Below are 18,528 nucleotides of genomic sequence, written 5' to 3' on the forward strand. Positions count from 1 at the left end.
AAGGCAGCTCAGAGATTTTTAGAAACCCTGCAGGAAATGGCGTCCGAGAGGCGCCTGGGCTGCAGGTTAGTACCCAGAGTGCTGGAGAACATCCCTGACCCTCTGACAGGGGAAGGGACGGCTCGGCCAGTCCCATTCCCGTCTGCACGCCTAGCACCCGCCCCGCCATCCTCGGCAGGGATGGGCCGCCGTCTCATTAATTCCTGCGATTTAGGCTCACTCCGGCCTCCGGTGTCTGGCAACGAACGACTCCGGCCTCGCAAGGGTCGCGGGACGTTCACATCTGACACACCGGGCTGGCTGGGGGGTCTCCGTGGGTGGGAGGACTCCCCAGCGCATCGGCGGTCCACAGCTCCCGCTGCTTCGGCGCCTGGGAAAGATATCCCAGCGCCTCAAAGCTCTGCTGGGCCAAGGCTGATCCCCCCCAGAGGCCCCCTTGGGTGCCCGGGCCCGAGCCTAAGACCGGCCAGCGCCAGCACCGCGCAGCCTCGGACCCTTCGCACCGGGAACCGTTTCCGGGGCGGATGCTTTTTACAGTTGACCCGGCGCGGCCCGTGACGCGAAGGCCCAGACGGAAGTGCTGGCGGAGGAGCCCGAGCCTGAGCCCGAGCCGGGAGCAGGTCTCGGGGGGCTCCGGGCTGTGGGCGCTGCTGGGTCTCGCAGCGATGGCAACCCAGTGGGGAGGCCTCCTTCGTCTTGGCTCCTTGCTCAGCCTGTCCTGTCTGGCGCTGTCGGTGCTGCTGCTGGTGCAGCTGTCAGACGCCACCAAGGTGAGTCCCTCCCAGCCTGTGCGCCAGACAGGAGCTCCCCCCCTGCGTCCGGCCTGGCGGGGGTCTGTCAGCCTGCTCCCCACCCCATTCCTTTCCCAGACCTGACAGCTCGACCCCTAGCTTTACAGTCCCCCACCCGTCGCCCTCCCGCCTGTCCGATAGCACTCTCGCCCCCCTGCCCTGACAGTCTGACCACCATCGCCCCCACTCCCAGCACCAACCCCGACTACTCTCTTCTTTCCCCCCCTGATACCCGACCCCGGCCCAGCTCCACCCACAGCCTGGACAGCAACTCCTCCACCTCCTTGCGATTTCCCTCCTCAGCCCCGACAGCACCCACTTCCAATTTTACAACCTTTCCAACTCTGGGAGCCTTTAACGTTCCACCCTTAAGCTCTGACAGTCTACCACCACCCTCCACCAGCCTCACAGACTGTTATCCTGCCCCCATTCCACAAGCCAAAATGATAGAAAGAAAGCCCTCACTCACAGAGGTCTTCCTCCTTAGGAATGAATTCATCTCAACTCATTCCTGAGCAGATTCCCTTCCTGTTGTGGGAACTTGACTCCTGGCAGCCTTTCTTCCCGATAGGACCTAGAGAGCCCCTCTCACCGGCCTAATATCCTCTCATCTAACTCCCTCCAGGATCTCTTGGCCCCTTTCTTGCCTTCTCTCTGATAATTTAGTGGGTAAGGGACGATCCGCACTACAGGAGAGGCGGTGAGGTTCTGGCCTTCTCATCTTGCCCCGCTAGTCCCGTCATGCTGCTTTCTAACATCCTTCACGCCCCTGCTCTCCAGACCTGCCCTGGCCCCAGTCACACTCCTGCTTCCTCCTTGATGAGCTAGGAATTCACCTTAATGTAATGGGAAAACAGAGCGACGTTTGCATTTTTTAAAAAATAGGAGCTTTAATCTATAATATCTTTAAATATAGGGGCTGGGAAAGACGGATTCCAGGCAAACAGAGGAGGGGGCGGGGTTGATGAGGGGTTCTTGATCAGGGATTGTTTTTGAAATCTTCCCTACCTCCCACCAGAAACAGGAACAGCAGCAAGTTTCCTGACTTTCAAATTATTGCTGGCACTCTCTAAATACCTCCTGTCATCACTTTAGGTACTGTAGTATAATCATATATTTATTTGTCAGTCTCCTTTACTAGGGCGTGTCCCAATGCCTGGCAGGGACCCTGTCTTACACTTAGCTGAATCCACCTCATTGAGCACAAATTCCAGCACTGAACAAATGCTCACTAAGTGATTGCTGAATGAATTGTCAACAGCTCTGCCAGACATACCACCATATACAGGAGCAGTGTGCCTGGTCCTCTGGGGTCTCATGAGCCACGCTGCCTTCTCAGATAGATTCCCCTTTGTTGAGGAGGCATCTCCTACTCCCTTTATGTATTAGTCACCTCTTCCTCCTCCTCTTGAAATGTGCTTTATCAGTAGTTGTCCTCTTTGTCTACCAGGGATTAGAAGCAAAGTTTCCTCTGAGGAGTAGACCAAACTGATCTCAGCTAGACTCAAGCTACTTCCCTTATGTACTTTCTTTATAATTGTAGCTGAGTGCTTTGAAAACCTCATCTCTTCTATAGGAATCTGGCCCGACCTCTTTTATCCATATTAATGCCTTTCTACCAAAGAGTGGAAGGATGGTGAATAGAGGAATTGTGACTTGTTTTTTTTTTTTAGTATTTTTTATTATAATTTGATTCTTCCCCATCCTTTTATAGTCAGCATTCTTCCTTGTGGGCACAGCTATCCGTCTACTTTGTCTTTCTGCAGCCAGGTAGATGGTGATAACGGCACAATTTGATTGTCATCTGACCCATAAATGTGATTGATAAGTCACAGATCACATGTTAGGTATTATTTCAAAATGATTTTATTTACTATACAATGATTCATTAGCATTACCAAAAAAGAACCAGTAGCTTTTAAAAACTTGGATCTCTCAAAGTTATTTAAAGTTTTAAGTGAATAGTTTTAGAATGTTTGGCAGGGATGCTTAGCAAAATGTATATGATGCAGTTTTAAAAAATATTGATGATAAACTATCAATAAGCTATACTAAGTTTCTATTTTGGTCACAGGATTTCGAGGATGTTCGATGTAAATGTATTTGCCCTCCCTATAAAGATACTCCTGGACATATTTATAATAAAAATATATCCCAAAAGGATTGGTAAGTATACTGGATTATGGAATTACCTGTCAAATTTCTTTCTGTGTTGTCACGGTTAGCTCAGAATGTTCATCCAATCTATTGTTTTCTTTTAAGTATTGTTTTTAAAGCAAAAGTGTCAAATTCCATTTCCACTTGAAAAAGTAAGAGTAAGGCCCTGAGTGCATGATGTAAGCCTAAAGGACTATAGCAATACACTAAGCCCCAGGTAGAGAGGGTTTTCTGTGGGGATAGGGCTGAGTTTGTGCTACCTAAACTACAGATAGCTACCTTCCTGCGCCCCCTTAAACTTTGGTCCTCCCGCTTGCTTTTTAGTGGAAGGTAAGCAAGCCTCATTTATCTGTGTTATAATTTTTACAACTTGCAGATTTTGATGCTGTATTGCCAAATATAGGAGACTATGTTTAAAAGCATCAGCAAGCTCAGGAAGGAATGGGAATGAGCCATGTACATCCGAGTTCCCCAATTGGTGTGCCATCAATAGGTTATAGACGTGCTAAGATATTGATCCATTCAGCCTTGGGGTAATCAGGCAGGCCTGTGACAACTGGGATCCTGACTGGCTAGCCCCCAGCAGCCTTCTCTGTTTATCTCAGTGGACCTTGCAAATGATAGCTTTTTCTATGTGTACCGTGAAATGGTTGGCAAGCAGTTGTTTTGTGGCAGGATGGATGGGCTTCTTCCCATGGAATTGTGATGTTTTATGGTTTGTGGCAGTAACTATAGTGGGAGATTACCAGGATAGGCATAGAAGAAAAATAGCTCCAAATGCTACATACTTTCCCATGTACTTGACTTCACAGCTGAACAGCCTGCAAAAGTTGGAAAGCAAAATTAAATTCATTCAGTTACAATATTCCAAGCTGACTTTGAAAAAGAAAAGGCAGGCTTTGAGCATGTTTAGTTTTTCTGATATTGTTTATTCTTCCCATTTTGGTTCAGTCTGATATTTGATAATTGTGTTCTTGATAACTTTTTGTGAACGTCCATGTTGCACTTAAATTGTCTCATATACAAAGTGATTTAACTATATTCTTACAGGTTTTATATCAGCAGGTTACTTTATATGATAACAATAAGTTTTTTAGTTATTCCTATAAATTTCCCAAATATATTAAGCACTTACAGTTTATTCTATTATCAGTAATGGCAAGTGAACTCACTAAGTGTTTAGCACTAATCTTTTCACTGACTTTTTGTTATTCTAGATTCAGACAGAATCATGTCATCCATCCCTGGTTTTTGGTTAAAATAGGGAGATTTGAAAATAAACAGTTGAAAACAAAGCTTGTTTAGGATTTTTTCTTCCCTCTCTCCCTTGCTTCCTTTTTTGCAGCTTGGTCTTTTACAGAGGATAGGTTCCCAGTTGTCACTGAAAGTTTTTAACTGGCAGAAAGGCAGGCAGATTTTAATTAATTATGGTGTTATGGCTTTATGAGGCCTCCGATATCTGTCTGGCCCTAGATGTATTTTCACCTTCTGGCCTCCATTTGATCCAGTTGTTAGCTTTAATTCTTCATAGACTTCCACTGTGTGACAAGAGAAGTTTGAGTTCTCTGGTTTGTGCTTGGGGTGTGATTTAAAATGCCATCCTCTTGGCACTAGGGGGAGGTGTTGCTTGGTTCCTAAAGCGGCTGAGGCCTCAGGGTTTTGTGTTTACAGTGACTGGCCAATGAGAACCAATCTCCCTGCTTCCTCTCCCACCCTGCACAACTTCTGCACAGCACTCAAGTATTTATTTGTTATTAAACTGGATTTGTACTTCAAAAGAAACACTCAGTACTCAGCACTTAGATTCCCAAATAATTCTTAGGTATTTTTACTGAGGCTTCTGAAGCTGAAATAGGAAAGTAAATCGGAGATAAATCTCATTTTCCTGAGGTTCAGAGAGATACAGGGGGCCTGATCTAGGAGGCAGGAGCTTTGGATTCTGGTCCTCTTAGCTACTGATTTACTCTATGATCTTGTGCAGATGACTTCTCGGAGAATGCTGGACTGGGTGGGCTCTGTGATTCTGAAATAGACGCCCCTGTCATGGGATCTAACTTCCTCTGCCCATTTTATGCTGCATCCAGCTTGATACTTTCCTGGTCTTCTATATGTTTGGAACAGATATCACTCATATGTTGTGGGACCTTATCTTATTTGAAATTCTACCAGTGAAGACTTATCTTTTTCATTACATACTACCTTTATTAAAGTTACCTGTTAAGTATAACTGACTGAACATTTGTCATTTATGCCATTTTGGGTTTTCTTCTTATGCCATAGCTCAGAGGGATGGAACACAAAAAAGTATGCTTTGATAAGGTGAAGGGAAAGAATCAGCCTGGAGCACTGGGTGTCCCCACGTAGGACAGGTGGGATGAGACAGGAAGCTATTGTAGAATTCTTGTGGCAGCTGGAAATGCCTAACCAAGAGATGACAAAGGGCTGAAAACTGCCCAGGAGCTGGCTAGAGGCCAGGAAAGCCTGGCCTATTTTTGTGGAAGGTGATCAGAGTAGCAGGCTCTTACTAACTGGGGAGAGTAATAATTTAATTATTTACTAGACTTGACAGATTTCTGGGAGAAGATTTTTTTGATAGAATTGTGTTTTCGTAAGCCATAAGTAAAAGCCTGGAAAACAGAGAAAAATAAACAGGCAACATCCAACAACAAAAACATTCAGCCTTTTATTATTTTTGATATACTTTTCCCAAGTAATCGTTTTTCATTTTTCAATATTTTCATTGTCTTAATCCTCCTTTCTTCATGCTTTTTCAATAGATTTTTGCTTATTAATAAAAGTAATTGTTTCTTACTGTAATTTTGAGTGTTCAGGTTTCAGAGTTTCAGACTTTATCAACTGTTAAGTGTGACTAGCTATTCATATACCACACTGTAGCAGTTAAGGATGATGTTAATTAATTCACAAAAGAGATAATCTCATATTTGAACAATGCCCCAGCTCACTTTAAATCACTTAAAGCAGTTTTGCTTGGTAACCGAACAAGTTTGAATATGACTTGATCTGCTAGGCAGTTTTTGATCCCATTTGGGATTTTTCAGGTGCATTTTTAACTAACAGTAGCACTTTTGAAAATAGTTACTACATATGTGTCTTCATGATTTTGTAGACTCTTAAATCTTACCAATTGATGATATTAAGAGAGGAAATGGTTTCACTTCCCTAACTGATTGTTTCTTATATTCTTTCACTGGGTAAGTTCAGTGATTACTCAGGATTTCAGGAAAGTTTTGACCAAGGTGAGTAGAAAATCCAGCTAGACTTAAGCAATATTTTATCTTCGTTTTTTTCAGTGATTGCCTTCATGTTGTGGACCCCATGCCTGTGCGGGGGCCTGACGTAGAAGCGTACTGTCTTCGCTGCGAATGCAAATATGAGGAAAGAAGCTCTGTAACCATCAAGGTAAAAAAAAGGTCCATCTGTTCTGCTTCTGGAATAGTTCTTGATGGTATTAAGACAAGAAAGAGAGTTTTGGGTATCTGAATTCCATTTTAGTTGCCTAAACTGCTCTTCCCCACTGTCCCCATTACCTCCTTCCTCATCTCCAATCCCCATCCCAAAAGGAACAATGGGCCTGCTCTCAGCTTGCCTCATTGAGATGCTCTGTGGATTAATTAGGATAGTTAGATAGGTATGATGTGTGAAATGGCACAAAATGCCCTGTGTGTGATTAACATATCCCAGAAAAATACCCCAGCTTCTCTGTGGGTCACGTGTGCCAAAGGCTAGTGAAAGAGTAGCATGATTAGGGCCTCTTTTTCCTGCCTTCTCAAACCGTTAGAAAAAATTATACAGTGACTATTCTAGAAACATCACTTCTGGATTTTAAGATTTATTTTCTTTATTTGCTACAGGAAATAGAATGTAGATCACTCTCAATACCATTTGGACCTCTATTGAGTTCAATTATTTTAATGTGGTGGCTAACGATTCTTCTTCCCAACTTTTTTTATTTTTTAATTTTTTGTTAACATGGAGCTTCTCATTCCTTTCTCAGAAAGAGGCCTCATGGGAAATCTGGGGTGGTCAGCTGTAACAGTTACTAAGGTTTCTGTTGTGATTGACCCTGTGGCAGAGCTCCTGCTCCAGCAGGGAGCCGTCTTTTAGAGAAATCCTCACTTTACTTTTTTATTTTAAACAAAAATTTTGATGTATGCTTTACATACCCTAAACGTCATTCATTGTAAGTGTACAATTCTATAAAATTTAGCAAATTTAAGACAATTTTTTAAAATCCAGTTTTAGAACATTCCCATCACCCCAAAAAGATCGCTTATGCCCATTTATAGTTAATCACATTCCTACCCCCAGCCCTAGAGAATTACTATTCTGGTTTGTGTCTCTACAGGTCTGGGCATTTCATATAAATGGAATCATACAATATATGGTCTTCTGTGACTGGCTTCTTTCATTTAGCATAATGTTTTGGGGTTTTTTCCATGTTGTAGCATGTCAGTACTTAATTCCTTTTTATTATTGAATAGCATTCTATTATATGAATACACCACATTTTATTTGTCCATTCATCAGTTGATGGACATTTGGATTATTTCCAGATATTTACTGTTATGAATAATGCTGTTATGAATATCTGCATACATGCCTTTCATTTCTCTTGGGTAGGTTCCTTAGAGTTATAAGTTTATGTTTAACTTTTAAAAGACTGCCAGATTGTTTTCCAAAGTGGTTGTACCATTTTAGATTCCCACCAAAAACATATGAGTGTTCAGTTTCCTCCACATCCTCGCTAACATTTGGTATTGTCTGTCCTTAATTATAGCCATACTGGTGGGTGGTGTTAGCACACAAATTAGAGCTCAAGAAAATCACTGGCTTAAAACATATTTTTGTATACCTAAATTGATCTGAAAGAGTATTCTGTTGCAATTCATCTGAATTACATTTTCTATTAGGGCTCCTTTAATTTGTCTTGACAGCAGTGCTGCCGAATCTTGGACACTAGATTCAGGTGACAAAAAAAACTGCTGTGCTAGCAGTGGTGATGAATGATTAGCAGTAGGTGAAGATGGAGTTTGAAGACTCATGAAAAGATCCCAGAGACAAAAATGTTTTCTTTCTTCTTTAAGTAACACCTTGGTGAAGAGTTGAGTTTGTTTCTTATGTTGGAATCTGGTTTGTGTAGAAATTCTTTATGCTGAGCAGATAGATCAGTCTTCACTGTGGCTTTACTATTACACAAAATTCTGATTTCTTGGCTTGAACAGAGATGTCACTTATTTTCAATTCCCTTTAGGTTACCATTATAATATATCTCTCCATTTTGGGCCTTCTACTTCTGTACATGGTGTACCTGACTCTGGTTGAGCCCATACTGAAGAGACGCCTGTTTGGACACTCACAACTAATACAGAGCGATGACGATGTTGGGGTAAGTTCTCAGCGTGCCCTAGCTATGCGCAGCCAGTATCTGCTGTTATCTGGTAGAAAGTGCAAATGAAAAATGGCCGCATATAGATGTTCACGTGCTGGAGCAGATTCCCAACTAGAGAAGCTGAAGTCAGTTCTAATATTAGTATATGTCTCTTTATGAGGAAACTGCTCTGTAGAGCCATAAATATGGTGGTTCAAACTGATGATCCTTGGTAAGTGTGCTGTACAAGGCCTTTCCCGTCAGCACCAAGGGCACAATTTTCATTGCCTTCCCTGTTTACATTGAGAAAAGCATCTGAGATAGTTTTCTCCCCAAGCTCCTGCCTGAATACCTTTCCTGTCAGCATCACCAAATGTCATAGACGGGAAAGAGGCTTTAGTGAAGGGAAGCATGAAGACCGTAATGTTCTTAATGAAGTGAAGCTGGATAAGCTGCTGATGTTTTATATTTCCTGTTATCCTTCTTTAAAAACTTTTGTGACCTTTAACTATCACTCCAGATTCTCTTCCTATCTTTACAACACATTTATGTTTGTGCATCTAGTTGGTATAATTAGTGTATAAGTTGCTTTGTGGTCTCCTTCTTGTGTTACCATTACTTCATTCAAAAATGTCCAGAAATTGACCTAGTCCACAAACTTGTTCTTCGATATAGCTTAGAGAATTATATTACTTGTTTTGTCATTATCCTGTTTGGGATTGTTTCCAAATTTTCGACTATTTTTCATTATTATATATATATAATTTTTTTAGAAATTACTTCTTATTTTGGATTACTTTATTGGACTATGTTCCTTAAAGTGGATCAAATTCAGTAGCGTTTCAAGAACCAATTCCAAAAGCTAAAGCCAGCCTGAGCCCTTGCCAACCATAGTCACAAGTCCTTTGACTCTGGAATGGCTTGTGGATCTGTTGGTAAAAGATGGGAAAGGGGATCCTGACTGGATGGCTTACGTTATAACTACAAACGGAGCCTGTTTTTTGATCCATACATTGGTGTCTCATGGATATCACTTATGAATACTCAACTTATTTGGGAAAGATTTCATTTCTTGTTTTGTCAAGAGCTTTCATAGAAATACCTCTATTTACTTCATTTTCCCTTGCTTCATTTATGAATTCAAACAATACATGAGTAACTTTTTATTATCAAGTATTGTGCTGGATACTAGCAATAAAGAGATGAAAACAGAAATGGGTATGCACAAGAAATAATAATAATAGTGTGTTTACCCCTTTTATTTTTAATCATATTAGAATTGCTTATTTATTTTGAAGAATTCCAGAAGGGGACTGATAGGCTGGGATATAAAGGACAAGACTGGAGATGTAGTCACACACCAGGCAGAGTGGGGCTAGTGGGGTGAGAGAGCTTGGACAGGAGGTTGTGTACTAAAGTTAGTAGACTCGCAAATATTGTTCCCATGTTAATTCACATGACAGGTTTTCTCAGCCTCTACACTATTGATGTTTTGACTTGGATGATGCTTTGTTGTAGGGGCTGTCCTGTTCATCGTAAGATATTTAAGCAGCATCCCTGACCTCTACTCACTAGATGCCAAAAGCATCCTCCACCCCAATCATAACAATCAAAAATGTCCACAGACATAGTCAAATGTCCTTGGGGAGCACAGTCATCCCCAGTTGAGAACAACTAACATAATGAAAACGTTATGTATAAAAGGCCATATTAAACCATTTTGTTATAAGGCACATAGAAAGTCTGACTTAAACCACGTTACTTACTTACAGCATTAAATATCTGGTTTCTGATTTTAGGAATAGATAATATCAATGTAATACACAAAGAACATAAAAGAAATGGATGCACAAATATAAAGACAAAAACATGTAGGAAAGTGATTTGATTGGTGGGGTCATGTGCTTAGTAAGCTTTTTGTTCACCAGTGATTGATTCTGTGTGTAAGTAGACCATTTGAGGACATTGTTTCTGAGAGGCCTGGCTGACTCTTAGATATCTGTTAAACCAATTGTTGGCAGAGGAGGTTTTCTCATCAGAGCTGTATATTTATGGTAACAGCTCTGTACAAAAAGAAGTTAAATTTAAATTCCTACAATTGTTGCTTATCCAAGATGAGAGTTCTTCAATATATATGTGCTTTTTAAAATGCTTCTGTTAGATTCTCAGTTAAATTGTTTTCATTTTTGTTCAGTATAGAGCATTTGAAATCAAGTGAGAGTTAGTACAAATAGTTAAGAAGTTCACTGCAAGTAGTCACAATATTTACTGTATCATATATCCATGACACATCATTGCTATTATCAAAGCATTACATTAAAACATGTTTTGTATTTGTTGTAATTTTATCAGGTGTAAAAAGAACAAACATATAAAAAGGGTAAATCTGTTTACATTCTCCCAGCATCCATGACTGTGAGCAACTAGTTCAATCTTGTTCTGATAGGTGGAAAACAGACCAGANCAGTAGACTGTAAGCTCCTTAAAAATAGGGACCAATCTTATTTATCCTTTATTCTTAGCACCCAGTAAAGAGACTCAAGTCAGGTAGGTGTTGTCAGTAAATATTTGGTGTTACGGTTTTCCTATTCCAATCCTGTCGTGTTGTGTCTGGGTCACTGTTAACAGTCTCCGCCCTGGCCTCCTGGGCTCTGTTCTCAACTGGCTGCATCCTAACGCTGATGTTCTTTCTGAAAGCTTTTCATGTCACTTCCTTGCTTAAATCCTATGATGACCTCCTTTGGACTACCTACCACATTGTTTGTACTTATCTGCTTGGTTTACAAGGCTCCTAGCAATCTGGCCCTTTCCCAAATATCTACACCTTGATTTTCCCATGACATCCCATTCCCCCACAAAAAGAAAAGTAGTCTTGCAAATGAACCTTCTCTCTTGGTTCTTGCTTCCTACCTAAATCGGAATACTCTTCCTTTTCCTTCTGCCATGGAAGTCCCACCTGTCTCATTCAGGAATCTCCCTCTCACTGCCAGAGACTGCACTGGTTTTTCTTGGACTCTTACTTTGTGCACCAGATAACTCAGCCCTTAGGTATGTAGTCCTGGGCAACATTCTCCTGACTCTAAAGTTAGGCTCCATGAGAGCAGTCACCAGTTAAGACGTTTTTGGTTACAAGTAAGTGAAAATCCAATTCAAATTGGTATAATCAGCAAAGGCTCACAGAACTGAAGCATCCGGTAGTAGGGCTGCCTTCAGGCTGGGCTCAACACTGCTCCCAAGAACCCATTTTCTTTATGTCTCTCTTCTCTGTCTTTCTCTGGGAATAGCTTCAGTGCCCCCCAAAAGGCTGTCAGAAGCTCCCAGAACTACATACTTCCTTACTTATGTATAGGAGGAGAGAGAAAGTCTACAATCCAGGATCCCCAACACATTCTCAGGATTTCTTCTGATTGGAGAGGTTCGGGAACATGTCCATGCCTGACCAGTTCCTGTGGCTGGGAGTGGGATGTGCTGATTGACAGACACACGTTCTACCATCTGCCTGCTAAGCACATGGATCCTCAAACAGAAAGAGGAACTGGTGGTAGAGGGGAATGGGGGTGGGAGAGACACCCACAAATGTCCCTGAATACTGTTTTGGTATTCTCCACTAAACACAGGCGCCAGGCACTCAACTGTACAATGACTGTCGGATGCCTCAAAACACCAGCCTTTCCCATGGATACTCGAATTAGGGCAGAAATTAGACCTCTGTTCCTTTGGACCCCAGTGTCCACTCCCACCACCCCAAGTGGTCACTGCACCTCTGTTTCTCAATAGAGTTCTGTTTGTTACAGACAAGCCTATACCTTTGGCTATTTGGTTTTAAACTATGGACAAATTCTATCTTACAGTCCCTCCCTAGGGCAGCCGGTGGCCCCCACCACCCCAGCCTCCTGTGTGCTCAGGGAGGAGGCAGATCAATAGCCGTGAGTCTCTGTAGGGTCAGCTCCTTCCCTCACAGGACTCCCCTGGGATCCACGAGGCCTTCCCATCAGGACTTACTCTTCTGGTAGTGAAGTAGCCTGAGCTTTTGGGAATTGAAGCTACAATGACCTTCCTTTCTAATATCCCCTCTCCCCCTCTTCAAAGAGAAAGATGGAGAATAACCCCTTGCCCCCTCACCCTGCCCATGCCTCCCAAGGCCCCCTGTCACCCCTCTGCACATGCTCAGTACACTCAGCCCACAGCTTTCCTGCTGGCTTGCATCCATGGCAACCTGCTTGGCAACCAGGAGTCAGTTAGGCTGAGGCCCTGAGCCCCAACTGTCAGAAGGTGTGGAGGCTGAGGTGGAGGCATTTGGGGCTGTGGGTAAGTCCCCTTGGGGTCAGACCTGTGGACTTGGGCAGGGGCAGACCCTAACAGGGCACTGGTGGGCTGGGGCGGTGGGGTGTGACCTTGGGTCCTGGGTCACAGCTGTTGCCTCTGAACAGGTCTATAGAGGCCACAGCCCTGGGGTCCCAGGGGGGCCTGGAGCTAGAGTTAGTCCTGTATGAGACTGGGTTAGGAGGGGAGCCTGAGCCTTGGGCTAGGGGTCCATTTGTCATGAGGGTTAGGATTTGTGAAGGGAAGTATGGTCTTACCCCCAGGACTCCCTACAACTAGGGAGAAGGAAGGAGGAAAAAGCTAATGAATACTGAGTTATTTGTGTGCCAGGTGCTTTCCATATATTATCTCCTGCGTGGTAACTGAAGTGCAGAGGTCAAATGAGCATGCAGCCAGCAGGCTGTGAACGGTGGAAAGCTGATTTCTCTGAAATCACAGTTCTTACTCTTTCAACCCCTCCCCTATTTCCTGAGCTGAGATTTCTGAGGCAGTTGGTTTAGAGGACACCCTGAGCATTTGTGGGAGCGGGCGGGGCTCCAGAGAGACTGCTAAGCACAGAGCTGAGTTCTGCCCCAGCCAGGCGCCTTTTGCTGGGCTGTCATCTGTAACTCATAATGGTGCTTGTTCTCAGGTGGTTTCTCCGAAGGCCATGGAATCCACTGCAGAGCCTGGGATGCCTTTGCCCAAATACTGCAGCGTGGCCACAACCCTGGAGGCCCCTGCCTGGACCAGCACTGCTTCTCCCTGGGACCTCTCTTTTACCTGCCCCTTTGCCCTCCGAGTACCGTGGCACAATCCCCTCACCAGGTACTGGACTTTGCCCCTCTGAGGAAAGTGGTGGGCACTTGCCTTTCTCCTGTCTGTTCTCGGCTCTAGATGGTGTACCATGAGGGAGAGAACTTGTTTCCTGGGAAGGCCGAAAGGGTTCTTTACTATGTAGGCTATGATTTGCTTAAGGAATTTACATGACCCCTGTCTAAACTGTACTCCCAAGTGACCCCAAGGGTTGACCTGGCTTTCACCCCACCTTGTAGCAGAGTGGCAGATGTCAGAGTTGGCATGTGTGAGAGAAGGCAGTCAGGCACCACCAGTTATAAAGTTTCTAGCTCATTTTACCATCAGCTGAGATTTGCTCAGACACTACATCAGAAATTAGGGTTTCGGCAACCGACAGCTAAGGTGAGGTCTCTGGGTTCCCCCTCAGGTTCCCTCAGTATCCCTCAGTTGCCCTGCCTTTTCCTGAATATTATCCTCAGTCAGCTGTCTATAAAGTGTGCATACAAGAGGGGAGAGGTACCTCAGCCTATAGGCACATACGAGCTGTATCAGTCCCAGAGATTCATGTCTGTGCTCCTCAGTTCAGCCTGCCCAGGTTAGGGACATGCCAGCTTGAACCCTTAATAATCTTCTTTGATTCACCTACGTGGACCATCTCATTCAAAGCTGGGGTTAAGCACCCCTGTATCCAGGCTTGCCCACAAAGTAAACAGCTTTTTCAGAAANCCACTGTCCTTGGTAATAGAGGGTAAGGTAGCACTTCAGCTATGCCTCTTTTCATTTTAGAGTGGGGAAGAGGGAAATGAGGAAGCTTTTGGAAACCAGTTCATTTAGTGTATGTGTTGAGGGTATAGGGAGAGATTAAAACCAACCGAGATAAGATCCTGTCCACTCATATGCCCAGGTGAATGTGGCCCCAAGCTGGTAACCAACAATTCTAGTATAATGGGAGTCAGGAAATTAAAAGACAGGTTTTTCTTCTGCCATGGGTTAGCTATACAGCATTGAATAAAGCAAGGAAAAGGCCTACTTTCCATATTTGTAGCATGTTGATATTAATATGAAAAGATTTCTTTCCCCTACTCTTTAGGGAAGCTTCTCTTTAATATAAATGACCACTGTTTGTTTTGGTCCCTGCTTCTTAAGGGAAATGCCTTTGGAAATGGTGACTTATGGGAACATTTCACAGATCTGACTCCTCATCGCTTATGCTACTTGAACCACCTGTTCTGTGGTTGAGTTCATCCTACTTCTGGCAGTTGACTGCCTAGGAGTGCTTGGCCAAATAGATGGTCTGTTTGGATCTGTTCTTTGAAAAGTCCAGCTGCTTCTTTCTATCTCTGTGGCTGAATAGCCGCTATTTTGTGTGTGTGTTTTACACTGATCATGCCATCTCTGATGTTCTCCATTCCTGGATTTTCAGGATCACCAGCCTTTTGCAAATGCCCATGATGTGCTGGCCCGCTCCCACAGTCGAGCCAATGTGCTGAATAAGGTAGAGTATGCCCAACAGCGTTGGAAACTTCAAGTTCAAGAGCAGCGAAAATCCGTCTTTGACCGTCATGTTGTCCTCAGCTAATTGGGAACCAAATTCAAGGTAACTAGAAAGCAACGAGGCAGACAACTGGAAAAAATTGACTGAGTTTTCCTGGGTTTTGTTTTAATACTCTGTTGATTTTGCCAACTCTTGCTGGAAAAATTCAAAACCTGAAACAAAAACATGCTTGGTATTTCCTTTTCTTGTTAACATACTAATAGAGACCTTTTTAAAAGCACACACCTCAAAGTCAGACATTAAACCTTTTCCTATTTGTGACTTTTACAAATAAAAACAAGTCTGCCTGCAAATTATCTTGAAGTCCTTTACCTGGAACAAGCACTCTCTTTTTCACCACACAGTTTTAACTTGTTTTCAAGATAATTTTCAGGTGTTTTTTCTTTGGCAGGGAAGGGGAGGGATGCGTGGGAACTGCTTAACATAACTTTTCTCAAGTCACTTTATTAAACAAACTTTTGTAAATAGATTTACCTTCTGTTTTCAAGTTTCATTTATATTTTGCAGTGTAGCCATCCTCATCAAAGCCCCAACTTATTCCTTTTGAATTTTGCACTGACTATATTATCTAGGTATCTGGTTGGCCTGTGGCTGTACTTCATGGTAAACTAGATTGGAAATGCCTGATGGCTCTTCAAAAAATACAGATTTTCCTCAAGTACTGTGATGTCTGATGCAATGCATCCTAGAATAAACTGGCCATTTGCTAGTTTACTGTAATGACTAAACATAGTCCTGGTGTATGTAGTCTTTCTCATCTTCTAATATCTTTAAGGACGAATTCTAAGGACTTGGATACCTGCAATAAAGAAATTTTCTTTTAAACCCAAGCCTCCCTGGATTGATGACATACACATATTTGTCAGTATTTTTGGTCAGATTGAGAGGCAGCTGTTTGAGCTCTAGTATGTGCAGCTTTGAACTAGTACTGGGGTTCTGGGTGCCTCCCTCTGAAAGGTGGAATAGTTATTGGATAACTGGCTTTTTTCTTCCTCTGTCTTCTTTGGAATGTAACAATAAAAATAATTTTTGAAACACCTACCAGTGTATCTATGTCTCCTCTAACTTTTCTCTCCCCCCTCTTTTGCTGTATGATGAACTTGAAGATGCAAAGGCATTCTGTACGCTGTTGCGAGACTACTGTTTTATACCAGTATAATCGTAAAACATTGGTACTAAATTATCTGCGTGTGCATGTGTGTGTAGAGAGAGAGAGAGAATGTATGGGTACTAAGGTGAGTCTCTGAAAGTATATAAATATCATTTTGATCAACTGAGAGATTTAAAATGCATGAAGGAGCTAAGAAATCCATGGCAAAAATTATATTAGAATTAAATTCATAAGTATGAGGTTTTAGGAGCTGTTAATGGGTATTTTGATTAGTGAAAAACAATTTTTTTAAACCCAGAAATCTAACCTGAAATTATTGATTTTATTGTTAGTATTAAAAGTTGTAAGTTCAGCTTCAACCAAATGAAATTTATGCCAGGTACACAAGATTGGTTGAACATTCAAAGACCAATTAATAAAATCCATCCCATCAACAGGCTAAAGAAGAAAAATAACATGATCTTATCCATAGATGCAGAAAAAGCATTTGGCAAAATTCAACACCCATTCATGATAAAAAAAAATTTTTTCTCAGTAAACTAGAAATAAGGGGAAACTTCCTCAACTTGATAAAGAACATCTACAAAAAACCCACAGCTAACATCATACTTAATGGTAAAAAACCAGAAACTTTATTGCTAAGATGAGGAACAAGGCAAGGATGTCTTCTTCCACCACTCCTTTGCAATGTCATACTGCAAATCCTAGCTAATACAATAAGACAATGAAATAAAAGGTATACAGATTGGGAACAAAGAAATAAAAGTGTCTGTTTACAGATGACTTGATCATCTATGTAGAAAATCTAAAAGAATTACAAAATAAAACAAGTAAAACTAAAAAACCTCCTGGAACTAATAATGATTATAGCAAGGTTACAGGATAGAAGGTTACTGTACAGAAGTTAATTGCTTTCCTATGTACTAACAATGAACAAGTGAAATGCAAAACAATATTAGTTACATGAGTACCCCCCAAAATGAAATAGGTATAAAGCTAACAAAATAGGTATAAAATATATATGAGAAAATCTACAAAACTGATGAAAGAAATCAAAGAACTAAATAAATGGAGTGATATTCCATATCCATGAATAGGAGGACTCAATATTGTCAAGATGTCAGCTCTCAACTTGATCTATAGATTCAACACAATCCCAATCAAAAGCCCAGCAAGTTATTTTGTGGATATCAACAAACTGATTCTAAAGCTTATATCGAGAGGCAAAAGACCCAGAAAAGCCTACACAGTATTAATGGAAAAGCCTACATAATATTAATGGAGAAGAACAAAGTCAGAGGACTGACACTGTCTGACTTCAAGACTTACTATAAAGTTTCAGTAACCAAGTCAGTGTCAGTGCAGTACAGCCAGAAGAACAGACAAATAGATCAATAGAACAGAACAGAGAGCACAGAAATAGACCCACACAAATATAGTCAACTGATCTTTGACAAAGGAACAAAGGGAATACAATGGAGAAAAATGTTTTCAAAATGATGCTGGAACAACTACATCCTTGTGCAAAAAAAAAAAAAANTGGTAATAATATTTTATATACAAGTCCATCATGATATTCCTATAGTGTCATTTTAATCTACCTGAACAAAATCAGTATGTTTAGACAATATGGTACCAAAGTCAAGGTTAGGTGAGCTAAGTTTTGGTGTTTATGCTAATTTGTTAGATGACCTTGGATTGGCTTATTTCCTTGTGGGAAATCGAGTAATCCAATGACTTGAGCCTTCCTTTTTTCCTTACCTTGTTTCTTATATCTTTGAAAATTTTTTTAACTTTATGAAATTGTTCTTATTATTTTCATTTGAAGGTTAAAAATAAAAAATAATGGGGTTTGCACAGCTGTTTTCTAAGTGAAGTGAAAAGTTGAGGGAATTTTGGTAAAGATGTCAGGGAAAGACCCTTTATAGAAAACTCTTTGATGTCTTTGAAATGTAGTCATTGTGTCAATGTCTTGGTATAAAAAGAAGACCTAGTGTTAACAACACCACGTAGTTACAGTTGTATATATAGTTCTGTGATTGTGTATAGCTTTCCATAGACATGTTGACTCTTGCCCTGGATGTATAATAGAGCTTTTGCAAACATGCACAGCAAAACAATATTGTTTCTTTCTTAGAGGCATAGTTTAGTTTAAGAAGTACTACTTGTGACTTGGATCCGAAGTTGGAACCTTTAGAAGCTTTGCTAACCAAGGTTTGGGAAAAGAGATCAAGGAAAAGGCAAACAAAAGCAATAAATTAGTATTGAATGCTTTTGTCATTTGGGCAGCTGTGTTTACATCTCATTCACAGATAGATTAGCACAGTGGTTTCCTGTGTAATGACTACAAACATCAGTGGCCTTGGTTTACTTTGACCAGGATAGGTTGGTTTTCTACAGATACCTGGGTAAGCCTTCAGTAGCC

The 18,528-nt window shown here is 41.7% G+C and overlaps 3 protein-coding genes across 3 annotated transcripts in view; all 3 read left to right on the plus strand.

Annotated features, from left to right (window-relative positions):
* The first annotated feature begins 524 nt into the window (after window positions 1-524).
* TMEM9B (TMEM9 domain family member B) lies at window positions 525-16,033 on the plus strand. Its single transcript, XM_019656211.1, has 5 exons — window positions 525-770; window positions 2,866-2,957; window positions 6,260-6,368; window positions 8,221-8,355; window positions 14,861-16,033. The coding sequence occupies exons 1-5, from the start codon at window positions 525-527 to the stop codon at window positions 15,014-15,016; spliced, it is 738 nt and encodes a 245-aa protein (XP_019511756.1). The 3' UTR covers window positions 15,017-16,033.
* The window catches only part of CUNH11orf16 (chromosome unknown C11orf16 homolog), a 27,113-nt gene continuing 19,396 nt past the window's right edge, over window positions 10,812-18,528 (plus strand). The window contains exons 1-2 of the mRNA XM_019656210.1: window positions 10,812-12,645; window positions 13,292-13,467. Coding sequence (XP_019511755.1) covers window positions 13,310-13,467 — 158 coding nt within the window. The 5' untranslated portion in view covers window positions 10,812-12,645; window positions 13,292-13,309. The remainder of the gene's footprint in view (window positions 12,646-13,291; window positions 13,468-18,528) is intronic.
* The window catches only part of ASCL3 (achaete-scute family bHLH transcription factor 3), a 12,904-nt gene continuing 9,328 nt past the window's right edge, over window positions 14,953-18,528 (plus strand). Inside the window, exon 1 of the mRNA XM_019656216.1 lies at window positions 14,953-15,034. The gene's annotated coding sequence lies outside the window, so the exon portion shown is untranslated. The remainder of the gene's footprint in view (window positions 15,035-18,528) is intronic.

The sequence above is a fragment of the Hipposideros armiger genome, unplaced genomic scaffold, assembly GCF_001890085.2.
Source record: "Hipposideros armiger isolate ML-2016 unplaced genomic scaffold, ASM189008v1 scaffold_256, whole genome shotgun sequence".
NCBI lineage: Eukaryota > Metazoa > Chordata > Mammalia > Chiroptera > Hipposideridae > Hipposideros > Hipposideros armiger.

Coding starts and splice junctions, on each gene's coding strand:
- TMEM9B (XM_019656211.1), top strand. CDS start 525: ATGCTTTTTACAGTTGACCCGGCGCGGCCCGTGACGCGAAGGCCCAGA. Junction 771..2,865: donor AGCTGTCAGACGCCACCAAG/GTGAGTCCCTCC, acceptor TTTTGGTCACAG/GATTTCGAGGATGTTCGATG. Junction 2,958..6,259: donor AATATATCCCAAAAGGATTG/GTAAGTATACTG, acceptor CGTTTTTTTCAG/TGATTGCCTTCATGTTGTGG.